The sequence below is a fragment of the Gekko japonicus genome, unplaced genomic scaffold (assembly GCF_001447785.1).
Source record: "Gekko japonicus isolate JY-2015 unplaced genomic scaffold, Gekko_japonicus_V1.1 scaffold3215, whole genome shotgun sequence".
NCBI classification, from domain to species: Eukaryota; Metazoa; Chordata; class Lepidosauria; order Squamata; family Gekkonidae; genus Gekko; species Gekko japonicus.
This window is the reverse complement of record NW_015164760.1, coordinates 21233-33831: the sequence shown is the minus strand read 5'-3', so window position 1 is coordinate 33831 and position 12599 is coordinate 21233. Positions and strand designations below refer to the sequence as shown.

The 12599-nt window shown below is 51.1% G+C and overlaps 1 protein-coding gene across 1 annotated transcript in view; it reads right to left on the bottom strand.

The window, feature by feature from the left end:
• Nucleotides 1–12220, bottom strand: part of MMP14 (matrix metallopeptidase 14) — a 30973-nt gene extending 18753 nt beyond the window's left edge. The window contains exons 1-2 of the mRNA XM_015409690.1: nt 11888–12220; nt 4147–4295 (exon numbers count right to left, since the gene is read on the bottom strand). Of these exons, the coding sequence (XP_015265176.1) occupies nt 4147–4295; nt 11888–11986 (248 nt within the window). The 5' untranslated portion in view covers nt 11987–12220. The remainder of the gene's footprint in view (nt 1–4146; nt 4296–11887) is intronic.
• Nucleotides 12221–12599: the final 379 nt, after the last annotated feature.

Sequence of the window (12599 nt, the reverse complement as noted above, 5' to 3'; positions counted from 1 at the left end):
TGTGTGAGTGCAGTGGAGGTGAGGTGGGGGTGGTCGGGGGGGGCTCTGCAACTTTCCTGGCTGCTTCTTGCTCCTTGTGGCCCGACTGAGGGCTACTGCGAGCAGGGAGCGGGGCTTGATGCATGTGCCCGCCCCCTGGGCTCCTTACTGCCGGAGCTCTGCTCCTGTGCGCTCCCGCAGGAAATGACCCCTGCCTAGGACTTTCACATGGCACCTATTTATTTCAATGACACTAGCACTAGAGACCTTCTGGTAGAAGCTGCCAGAGGTTAACGTAGAGGTACTGTGAGCTGATCAGGGGTGGGAAGCGGGGGGCGGGGGGTGAGTGTTGTTCACAAAACATGCCAAGGGAAGAGGTAATACTGACGGAGGGGAGAGGGGCGACAGACACACTCGCTTTCCCAGTACAAGCATTTCGCACGTCGAGCATGGGACCGTCCTCTGCCAAGGCTGTGCCATCTCCTCCTTTTTGATCTCTGCACTGCCGTCGCTGTCTGTCCCTCTTTGCTCTCCTCGCACAAACTCACATACCGCATCCTGCCCTTTCTGTGTAACACGAGTCTCTAGACACGCAGTCACATTTCTAGCAACACAGGAGGCAGATACCATGAGTAAGAAATTGTGACCAGGGAGGGTGGGATTAAACGTTTCTAAAATAATGGGCAGTCCCTGGATAGTCCCTGCTTTATGGCAACTAGATGGGGGATTGCTTTGTGAGACGGACAGACAGATATCTTTGTAAAGCCTATCAAAGAGTTCTATGTGACTCAGAAGCCTGTGTTTAGTCTGGCTAGCACACCAGTTTGGTGTAACGGTTAGGAGAGCAGACTCTAATCTGGGAGAACCGGCTTTGATTCCCCATTCCTCCACATGAAGCTGCTGGTGTGACCTTGGGTCAGTCACAAGTCCTTTCAGAGCTGTTCTCTCAAGGGCAGTTCTTGAAAGAGCTCTCTCAGCCCCACCTACCTCACAGGCACTGTTCCCTCTAAGCTGAGTTAGTGTGAGCTAGCTCACAATTTCTTGGCCTCCGTCTCACGCATTTTTGTCTTAGCTCAGGAAGGATGGCTCCGGAGCAACTAATTTATGCAGTAGCCAGGTCAGTTGCTCACAATTTTAACACCAGTAGCTCACAAAGTAGAATTTTTGCTCACAAGATTCTACAGCTTAGAGGGAACATTGCTCACAGGGTGTCTGTTGCGGGGAGGGGGAGGGAAAGGAGATTGTAAGCCCCTCTGAGACTCCTTCGGGTAGTGAAGGGCGGGGTATAAAACAAATCTCTTCTTCTTAATGAAGGGCTTACTTCTTCTGAGGAGGAGGAGCCGTGGCTCAGTGGTACAGCATCTGCTTGGCATGCCGAAGACCCCACGTTCAATCCCCCACATCCCCAGTTTAATGGATGAGGTACTAGGTGATGTGAAAGATCTCCTTCAGAGAACCTGATGAGCCACTTCCAGTCCGAGTAGACAATACTGACTTTGATGGACGTATGATCTGATTCAGTATAAAGGCAGCTTCACGTGTCCATGTGTCCTGTTTGAGCAGCATAACTTACTAAGACTCGGTTCCAAAGCTTAGAGTTTGGTTTTAGGGACCCCCTACATGGGACCCCAAAGCAGGACTTCCTGTCAGAACAGGAAATGCCGATCTAGGTGAATGAACAGCCTGGCTTCATACACTCATACCGGCCAAGGGATGTCTAACTATTTACTTCAGGGCCGTCTTACAATCAGTTAGCTTCACACCAGATAAAGTCAACATTTTGGACTGCTCCAACTCTTGCTGACTGACCCAGAAGAAGAGCTACCCTTTTCCCTCCGGAAACTGTTCCGGAGACTTATTTAAAATCCTCCTCTTTTGAATGCTTGCCAACGTCTTGTGGTGTGGAGTCCCACTGGTCAACCATAACTATGTCAGGCACCGCTCGCCCTGTTTGGAATACGAAGGCCACCCCCAAAGACAGGATGCTGCTCAGCCATGGTGTCAGCAGGCCAGCTTTGGGAATTGGAAGCAGGTGTCCATCCTCTCAGACACAACCACAAACCCGTTCTTGCTCTTGGTTACATCAGGGCCTTTTAGGTGGTTTCAAAATGTCTTGTCACCAGCCTTTGGAGGATCCTTGAGGGATTTTCTGGGTCACTCAAGAGCCGCTGCACGTAGGCCTTTGGCCTGCTGAAGCCCTTCTTCATTTCCTGGAAGATTCTCTTGCCCTGAGGCCAAGGACTGTCATTGCTGAGAGGCCTGCTGTGCTGGGGGAAACCATTTTCGTCCCCAGACACTTCATCAAGGCCAGCCCTTGCCAACAAAGTGTCAGGAACGAAGCCTGCCGACAAACACCCACACCACAACTCTGTCCTCTCTATCAAACTTAGTCACAGATCAATCATACAAGGAAGCCTTCCGCCATCCCTTACATCATCCCTCAAAATGGCCGCCCGCCATGGGCCTGATACCAAAGCTCGACCACTGAAGGCAGTAACTTGCTGTCAAGTTTCAAATAAAGAAGTCTAACTTATTGTCACGTTTCAGATAAAGCAAGCATCCTGATTGGTAACCACCAGCTATCAATACTCCCCACTACAGGTATTTCAAGCCCTACTTGGCTTGAACTGGGGTGTCTGAAGGTTCATCTTTTCGGAACGGAATTCACAGGGAGAGACCCTTAACTGTCCCATTGACCGAAAATCATCTGGTGGTAGGGATGCCATACCCCCTGGTGCGGGCATGGGTCCCCCAGTTTCAGGTGCTCCTCTCCACCTTCCCCATTACCTCCCTAAACAGGAAACAAGCCAGAAATAAATGCAACATGCCTATATGACCCGGAAGTGATGTTAACATGTCAGTGATGTGGGGGGAGGGTGACACTCTGGTTTTGGGGCAAAACTCTATGGTAGAAGCTAATTCTACCATAGAGTTTTGCAAAAAAAACCCCAGAGCGTCGCCCCCTGACGTCCCTATGTCACTTCCGTATAATGTAGACATGTTTATTTTCAGCGTTCCTCCCCGCTACTGGTAAGTTCACCCCCCATTCCCTGCTGGCAGGTCCAAGGGACCTGGCAACCCTATCTGGTGGGCAGCGTTCCCTCTAACCTGAGTGTGAGCTAGCTCACAGTTCTTTAGCCTCCGGCTCACACATTTTTGTCTTAGCCCAGGAAGGATGGCTCCAGAGCAAACTAATTTATGCAATAGCCAAATCGCTCGCTCACAACTTTAATGCCAGTCGTTCACAAAGTAGAATTTTTGCTCACAAGACTCCACAGCTTGGAGGGAGCATTGCTGGTGGATACATGAGACAGGGCCTTTTCAGTGGCAGCCCCACAGTTATGGAACAACCTCCCCAGGGAGGTGTACCTAGGCCCCTCACTCTTGCTCTTCAGGAGGCAGCTGAAGACAGTTCCATTCGTGACAGTGTTCTGCCTACCAGCAGTTTTAAATTATTGATTTTAAATAGTGGTTTTATGTTTTATTATTATTATTTACATCGCAAGCTCCCTTGAGTTCCTGCAAGGTAGTAAGGCAGTTAATAAATGTTTTTTAAATAAATATAATTAAAGGCCAAACCAGGAGAGCCTGAAAAGGTCTCCATTCCAAGAGTTTTTGTGTTGGTAAATAGTTGCTGTGAAGAACCCCCGATTTAGACAGGGCTTGCAGTGCTGAGGGTTACCATTTCTCCCCACACTCACGCACACACACTTGCCCTGTTTTCCCGAACTCAGAATGACACACGGAAGCGGCTATTTTCCCCATTTGGAGAAACACAGAGCTGGGAAAACAATGAGAAAGTGGAATTCCCCCACACGCCGGGCTGCAGGACCCATCTGAGAGATCCCTCAAGACTGCCATTTGCCAACAAATCCACACAGGAGAGCCATTCACAGACCCCCCAGTGCTCCATCAAGTCATGATTAGACAGCACGCCACACGCACCAACCACATGCGTAATCCACATGCGCAGACACTGACACGCTCAGACTCATCGCCGCTCTTCACAGGATCGCACAAATTTCAATCACATCTACACGATCCCCGGTTTTCGCCACGGGCGAAAGCTTCAGATGTAACTGAAAGACGCTTCCTCTCATGGTCTTTTTCGGCGAAAAGAGTGCATGACTGTCCTTAGGATCTGAGCGGGAAAAAGAGGCCACTTACTTCAAGGTCTCGGAGTCTGGTGTGCCGGTCACCTGGAGCCCGTAGAACCGCTGCATCGCGGCAATGGCGGCCGAGAGCGACTGGGGGGAGCGTTGCGTGTGCGTGCGCAGGTCTCCGGGGGGCAGGTAGCCATATTGCTGCAGCCAGGCCTGGAGAGAAGGTCAGAACAAGGGTGTGAGAAGCCCAAACTGTAGGAGGACAGGAAATGCCGACACCAGATCCACAGTCAGACACTCGGAAGTGGGAAGGCCACAGAGAACAGTTGGCTTGAGGGTCAAACGAAACATCTCCAGATGATTCACCTTTGCTTTTTATGTCCCTTTTTTTTTAATTACTGAGGTGGCAAAAACAGACTGCACCACTTCAGACTACTGTGTGGGCTTCCGTGACTGAATGCTGCTCCACACACACAAAAAGAAATCCTTCCATGTAGAAAGCCAGCATCTCAAGGCAAAGAGTGTTAGTTTAACCTTCTCCTTGATAGGAGCTAGAAGGAACTGTGGTTCAGAACCAACACCCACAACGTATTTATAGTTTTTGAACATTCGGTCATGTGAGCTGCTGCTCGTACAGCCCAGGTACAGCACCACAGTACAGAAACAAGAGCTTTGAAGGAAGACACGGATTGGGACCAACTCTCCGGATCTTCCAGAAATCAGTCCCTTCCCAAGTTCTCTTACTTTCCACAGACTCTTGTTCAAGTTAAGTACTGCTGGGAAATGAAGCCAGAGGCATGAAGATGTTGGGGACGATCCAAGTGCGCAAGCATGGTGGTCACACATGCCGAATAAGGCCCTTTCAATCCACCCTCAAGCACTTTCAAGCTGGATTTTACTGTGTGAAACAGCAAAGTCCACTTGTAAATGATTACTAAAGCGCACTGAAAGTGGAATGAAGGTGCATTATTCAGCGCGTGTGAATTCAAGGACAGTTCCTAGACAGCCAGTGCCCTGAATTACCTGTGGTGGCTATGAGCAAGTTGAACTAAGCAACCTTGTAGGTTTGCCCATGGATGAGCCAACGCTCGCTGTCATTGCCTCCAAAACCTGGGTCCAAGCAGACTGTGTGGCACTGCCTGTTCCACAAAGGCCACTTGGTCCATAGCCATTTTAATATCCTGACCAGTGTTCCCTCTAAGCTGAGTTAGTGTGAGCTGGCTCACAGTTTTGTAGCCTCCGGTTCACACATTTCTGCCTTAGCTCAGGAAGGAGGGCTCCAGAGCACACTAATTTATGCAGGAGCCAAATTGCTTGCTCACAACTTTAATGCCAGTAGCTCACAAAGTAGAATTTTTGCTCACAAGACTCCACAGCTTAGAGGGAGCATTGATCCTGACATGTCCCTAGTGGGCTTCCAGAACGCTTTCTGGGTCAGAGGCAGGGATCAGCCATGGAAAAGGGCCCAAACTGCGCTCAGTATCCCATTACGCAGAACTGTTAGAAAGCGGCACTGGCTTACTGCTGCAAGTGAAAAGAGGCAGGCAGGGAGGGAAGACACGGGGAGGAATCCATGCTCTAACACTGCCCTATGCTCTGTGCTGTTTGCTTTGCGTGGGCCGCTTCTGTGCCCTCCGGGACGCGGGTCACGCCACTGCTGGGGCACAGACAAATGGCATGTACTTACGCATCAGCCTTCCCATTCCTCTGGTCCACCCAATATATAACCCTCTGTCTGTCCATCCATCACAATTCCCCACTAATCATTAAATTGAACACACTCTGCGCCTACCCCCACACCCATCCATCAGGACACCTACTTAGGTTACGGACATCGATTCACTCCTTCCACCTGTCTTTCCTTATTTTCTCTCTTAATTTGCCTACCCACTCGCCGTCCCTCAAACACTATCCATCCATCTCCATACCCTCAACTCACCCCATCCTTCTATACATTGTCTGTCCATCCGTCTTTCCTCCTGTTCCAATAATCCCCAAATTAGTGCACAAAGAGAGCACCAATGTGTGGCAAGAAACTGCCCCATCAAATTTAAAAAAATAAAATTAACAGTTCTATCCTGAGCAGAGTTGCTCCCTTCCAAGTCCATTTAAGGCAATGGGCCTACTTAGAAGGGTGTAAATCTGCATAGGATTGCACTGAGCAGCTCATGTGGTTCCTAAACGCTTTTTCACAGAGGAGGATGCCTGCTGCATCTCTGTATGTTTCTCTGCTCTGAAACTGCCTCCTTCCAATATTCCTCCACTGCATGCGGAGGGAATATTTCTAACGTGTTTCTGAATCAGGTGTGATTGGACCAGTAGTTCTTAAAGGCAGAATCAGCTGCCCACGGCGTTACTATCGGGGCACGGACTCAGGCAGAAACACAACAGGTGGGCTCCTCTTACGATCAGGAGCTCTGACCCTGACAGAGACTAAAGGCAAAACTTCTGGAATGTAAGATCTGCATGTCTCATGACAGCTGTCAGAATTTTGGGGAATACTGAACAATTTCGATTTACCACTTTTTTCCCCCATACTCTGGCCGTGCACACATCCGTCTGTTTCCCCTGCCCCCATACGCTCTTAAAATCAACCACAGCTGATGCGCCACTGATCCCAGTCGGATCTCTTGAAGTTCTCCTTCCTGCAATTTGCACCCCTGTGCCTGTCCCCATTCGCGCAGGTCTCTCCTTCCCCTTGATCTTTTTCAGTGATTCATTCTGTCTGCAGTCATTTCCTGGTCTGGAGAGACGACCCTGGGGTGGAGATTGAGAGTCCGTCGACCAAGCCTTGGGAAAGTTCTTCATCTCCGGTAGGTGCAGCAGAGTGGGGTAGGGCAGAGGATGTAGTGATGGGGCAGGACTGAAGTCTCATGAAAAGAGTCAAAGTAGTTGGGGAGGTTGGAGGGAGGGAAGGGCTAGAAGGAACTGTGGCTCAGGAGGAACACGCATGGCAGATCAAAGAGGTGTTCTCCTTATGTAACATCAGGTGATTCAAGAGGGGTGTTGCTCCCAGGCAGAAATCAAAGGAAATGAAGGCTGGGGGAGGACAAGAGCTGGAAAGGGAGACTCTTTAACCCTTTGAGATCAGGAAATCTGCAAAAAGCAACTGTTTCCCCCTAAGAAGGCTGGTGGATCAGTTCAGAGGCACCACTTAAACTCAGCACTCCATCTCCAACCAGGTGCCCCACAGACGTAGGGCACGCAGGTGATGTCTTTTTCCCGTTCTTTGCGTCTAGCATGTTATTCAGAGATATACTGCCTCTACACATGGAGGTTCCATTTAGCGACAGAGAAACTTTCACCTCCCTCTTTCTCTTTTACGTTTGTATGCCCTTTTGGGACAGACACTGGAGAAACTGCTGTAAGCCTTGAGGCTCCGGGGAAAGGCAGGGTAGACATTTAACAGATAAATCAATAAATCATAAAATACTTCTTTGCATGATGTGCCATCACCTTATGGAACTGGCAGGCACAAGACGGACAGCGGCTTGCAAGGATTTAAAAGAAGACTGGACGAATTCTGGGAGGAGAGTTCTAACGATGCCTCTTGATCACAGTACCTAAATGGAACCTCCAGGTTTAGATGCACTATACCTCTGAATGCCAGTTACCACTGAGCAAGCAAGAAAGGAGCACTCTTGTCTTCCTGTCCGATTGTGGGCTTCCAAGAACACAGAGGTTATTGAAGAAGGAGTGAGATAACTTCCAGTTCAATCCTCCAGAATGGCCACTCACTGTTAGAGGGGCACACAGTATTCCAAATGATTCTCGTTTTCTATTAAAAATAATTCTCGTTTTCTATTAAAAGCAATACAACATCCTCAAAAAAACAAAAACCTTCATGTGCCCTTAAATATCCTTAACTGTGCCCTGATTTGCCCTTACTTTAGAGAATCAATCAAGTAGATGGGCGGAAGGGGGGAATTTTAAATCTTTTTGTTTGTTCTTTTGAAAAATTCCCACGTTTTTTGTAAAATAAATATTTTATTCTGTAAATGAACATCTTGCTTCCTGCTTTCAGAGAAAGAGCATACAACCCCAGGGTAGAAACAAAACAGGGAGGGTAGAACAGGCCACTTGGTCGCGTCAAGAAACTTGACAAGTTTCTGTAGCCTCCGGCACTGCCAATTGTTTCTCCGCCTCTCTTTTCTTCCCTCCTTTCTTGCCCCTCCGCCAACGTCAGGATTTTAAAAAGGCCCCAGGGCCCCTGCTTTTTTCCGCTCTCCCTTTCTCCCGCTCGGAGCGTGCCCTAAAAACAGTCCACCTCATGTGTCATCCATGAGGTCCCAAAAATATCCCTTGGAAGAGGAAGAAACACAAACAAACCCGTCGCCCACGCAGCCTGGGTACGGTAACCGTCCTGCCCTGCTCTGGCGTTTCACCCTAGGCCAAAGCCTTCCTAGAGTTAATTCTCAGGCATCGTCTTGTCCAATGGGGCGGCCTGGAGAGTTCACACAAGGCTCCCTTTTGTCTGTTCGCCCACATCCTCATTCCGAGCATTCGTTTAACCCTTGCTCATTCAGTCCTTCTACTGGGACCTCAGTTGACTAAGGATCCAGGAATTGTCCCTGCATCAGGGGGATGGGCTAGGAGCTGCGGTGGCTCAAGTGGTTAAGTCGCTGAACTGCAGGCTGTGGAAGGTCTGTAGTTCAGCAGTTCGAGACCCGGGTTGCCGCATGACGGAGTGAGCTCCCGTCAACCTAGCCGTTCGAAAGCAAGAAACTGCAAGTAGATAAATACCGGTAGGTACCACTTCGGTGGGAAGGGAACAGCGTTCCGTGCGCCTTGGTGTTTAGTCATGCCGGCCACATGACCACGGAAACGTCTTCGGACAGCGCTGGCTCTTCGGCTTTGAAACGGAGATGAGCACCGCAACCCTAGAGTCGGATTCGACTGGCTTTCGAGCAAAGGAACCTTTACCTTTACCAGGGGGATGGAGCAACGGCCATTTCCATCAGCCCTTCCTTGCTCTCACCTTCCATTCTGAACCATTTCCTTCTTCTTCTTCTTCTTTTCCAATTCATTGGCAACACTCACATGAAAATTTGCCATTGCTGCGAAGGTTCGTCCATACACTCTTGTCTTCTTAATCCACGTTTATTTATTAATTTTTCTCCATTTATAGCCCATTTTTCTCCCCAAAGCGGCTTACCCGGTTCTCCTCTCCTCCATTTTATTTTCCCAACAACCCTGTGAGGTAGGTTGGGCAGAGCGGCCGTCAGTGGCTCAAGCTCACCCAGCAAGCTTCCACGGCAGAGTGGGGATTCAAATGTGGGCCCTCCCAGACCCTAGTCCAACACTCTAACCATTACGGTCATTCTTCCACCAAACACCTCCCTGCCAGTTTACCAAACACCTCCCCGCCCAAACATCTTGGGTGTCGTCTTATTCTCAGCATCTTTGGGTCCTTTCTTCCAACCACCCTTGAGGCAACAGATTTCTCTGTTCCTCAAAGACTTTTTGATGTCGATTAAAACGTTCCCCCTAAATAAAACCTTCACGCCACTCCCCCATCCCACCCCCAGAACTCCTTGGCTGCTGCAATAGTTTCCACAGTAGCAAAAGGTGAAATTCTTGGACCGGGAAGCAATGTGGGAGGGCAAAAAGAAAAAAAATGCAGCAATAACAGATACCCGGAATTGGTCAGAGCCAGGACAGAGGTTGAGCTAGGGGGAAGGGTTTGTTTTCATCTTTCAAGGAATGATTGCGTAACCTGAGCGGCGTGATCAGTGGGGGGGGGGGGGGATTGGGCAGACAGAGATTTGTAAGGATGAGCGGGAGAAGATGCAGATGAGAAAGAGGTTGGGAGGCCTGTGATGCCAAGCGGATAGACGGATGCACAGCCAGGGTGGTTTAACAGGCCATCCTTTGTGAAAGAACGGAAAAGCGGAGTTTCGGTGGCTCCTCTTTTGAATCCCCGTAACTTCTGGTCAAATCGGTTTCGATGGTCTTGGGAACACCACCAGAGTGGGAGGAGAATGCATGGAGCAGAAACCCCTCATTCAAACCAAACTCCCCCCCCAAAAGATGGCTAACCAGATATCAGCCAGAGGAAAGGACATGTGTGGGTTGAGGAAGGAAGGAAGGAAGGAAGAAGGAAGGAAGGAAGGAAGGAAGGAAGGAAGGAAGGAAGGAAGGAAGATAGTACAAAAGAGGGCTTCAACGAAAGGCATTGAATGGAAGGGGACCACAGAAACTAAAGCCACTCCAAGAGAGGGCTACAGAGCAGTGTTCCCTCTAAGCTGAGTTAGTGTGAGCTAGCTGACAGTTTTTTAGCCTCCGCCTCACACATTTTCGTCTTCGCTCAGGAAGGATGGCTCCAGAGCGGTGTTCCCTCTAAGCTGAGTCAGTGTGAGCTAGCTCACAGTTTTTTAGCCTCCGCCTCACACATTTTTGTCTTCGCTCAGGAAGGATGGCTCCAGAGCAAACTAATTTATACAGCAGCCAAATCGCTCGCTCACAACTTTCATGCCAGTAGCGCACAGAGTAGATTTTTTGCTCGCAAGATTCCACAGCTTAGAGGGAGCATTGCTCCAGAGCAAAATAATTGATACAGCAGCCAAATCGCTGGCTCACAACTTTAAAGCCATTTGCTCACAAAGCAGAAATGTTTGCTCACAAGACTCCACAGCCTCGAGAGGGCATTGTTTGGGACCAAGGAAGGGAAGGTGCAGAAAGAAAGAAGGGGGACAGCAATCTTAAGTTTTGGTAGGGCGGAACAGACACTATGCAAAAGACACTGAAAGGTGCAAAGGCGAAAGAGGGTTTTCAGGTTGGGGAAGCTGCAACTGTGATCCTGTTCGCCACTGTTCCCTCTAAGCTGAGTTAGTGTGAGCTAGCTCACTGTTTTTTAGCCTCCAGCTCACACATTTTTATCTTAGCTCAGGAGGGATGGCTCTAGAGCAAACTAATTTATGCAACAGCCAAATTACTTGCTCACAACTGTATTGCCAGTAACTCACAAAGTAGAATTTTTGCTCCCAGGACTTCACAGCTTAGAGGGAACATTGCTGTTCGCCCTAAAGGCCTAAAGAGTCCACCAGCAGAGAGGGAACGAATGGGTTCGTTTGGCCGGGGCTTGAAGTTAGCCGAAGTGAGTTTGGCCGGGGCTTGAAGTTTCCAGGCCTCCCTTTTGAGAAGGGCGAAGGGGGAGACGGAACTGCAATTGCAATTGCAATGCAACGGAGCCATCGGCGCAGGCGAGCGAGGGCCGAGGGAATGGGGGGAAATTTGGCAAAAGAAGGGATGGAACCGAAAATGCCTTGGCAGGTCCCCCGGCAGCTGCAGAACACATCCCAGGGAGGAAAAAAAAAAGGAGAGGGGAGAGGGGGAAACAAAGCAGCGAGAATGGCAGAGAGAGCAAGGGAGGGGTGCAGCGGGAAAGGGCAGATGGGAGCGGAATGCACAGGAGGAAGGGGGGGGGAACAAAGGTGGAGGGAAGGTGGGAAGGAACCCGGAACACGCACGGGTGTCGGCGAGGCGAAGGCAGGGGCGAGGGCGCGAAGCTTCCTAAAAGGCCTCCATTCCTGGGAAAGGGGGGACCCTGCAGGCGGAGGGAAGCCCCGGAGAGGGTGGCCGGAGAAGGGGCGCAGAGGCGCGGTGGGCGGCGCGAAGGGGCCCGAGAGACCCGACGGCGCGGGCGCGCAAAGTGCGCTCCGGCTGGCAAGGAACGCGCGCCTCTGCAGGGCGCACGAGTTGGGCACGGCCCGGAGCGGAGAGCCCGGCAGATCGGAGGCGGGGGAAGCAGATCGGCGGTCGGGAGAGGGCTCGACGGCTGCCCGGGCAAGAGCGGAGCCACTCACCTCCGGGCTGAAGCGGGGGCTGGAGAAGCCGGGCTGCAGGAGGGCGCCCAAGGCCAGGGCGACGGGCAGCAGGCGCAGGAGGGCGGCCCACGGACACATCTCGCCTCCGCCGGGCCCCGAGGCTGGCTGGCTGGCAGGCTGGCTGGCAGGCTGGCTGGCTCGGGCGCCGCGTCCCCCCTCGCGCGAAAGCGGCCGGCCGCTGGGCTCAGTTTCCGCCCGTGCCCCGGTCCCTCCTCCGGCCCGTCTCTTCCCCGCGTCCCCCCCTCTGCCCAAACTGGAGACGTGGTCGGCGCGGGGTCTGGCTCCAATTAGAGGGTTGCAGGGAGGAAGGAGGCCAAGGAGGGAACGGGGGGTGGGGGTGGGGGGAAGAGCCAGGGAAACTCCCGCCCCCTGCCCTGCCGCCGCCGGCGGAGGGGAGGGGAGGGGAGGGGAGGGGGGAAGGCCCGGCCCCTCCTGCCTGGAGGAGCAGGAGGAGGAGACGGGGAGCGGCCGGGACGGAGAGATTTGGGGGGGGATCAGAGCGAGAGGAGAAAGAAAAAGTTGGGAAGGATGAATGAAAGAGAGGGAGGATCGGAAAGAGAGAGAGAGAGAGAGAAAAAGAAAGAAAGAAAGAAAGAAAGAAAGAAAGAAAGAAAGAAAGAAAGAAAGAAAGAAAGAAAGAGAAAAAGAAAGAAAGAGAAAAAGAAAGAAAGAGAAAAAGAAAGAAAGAGAA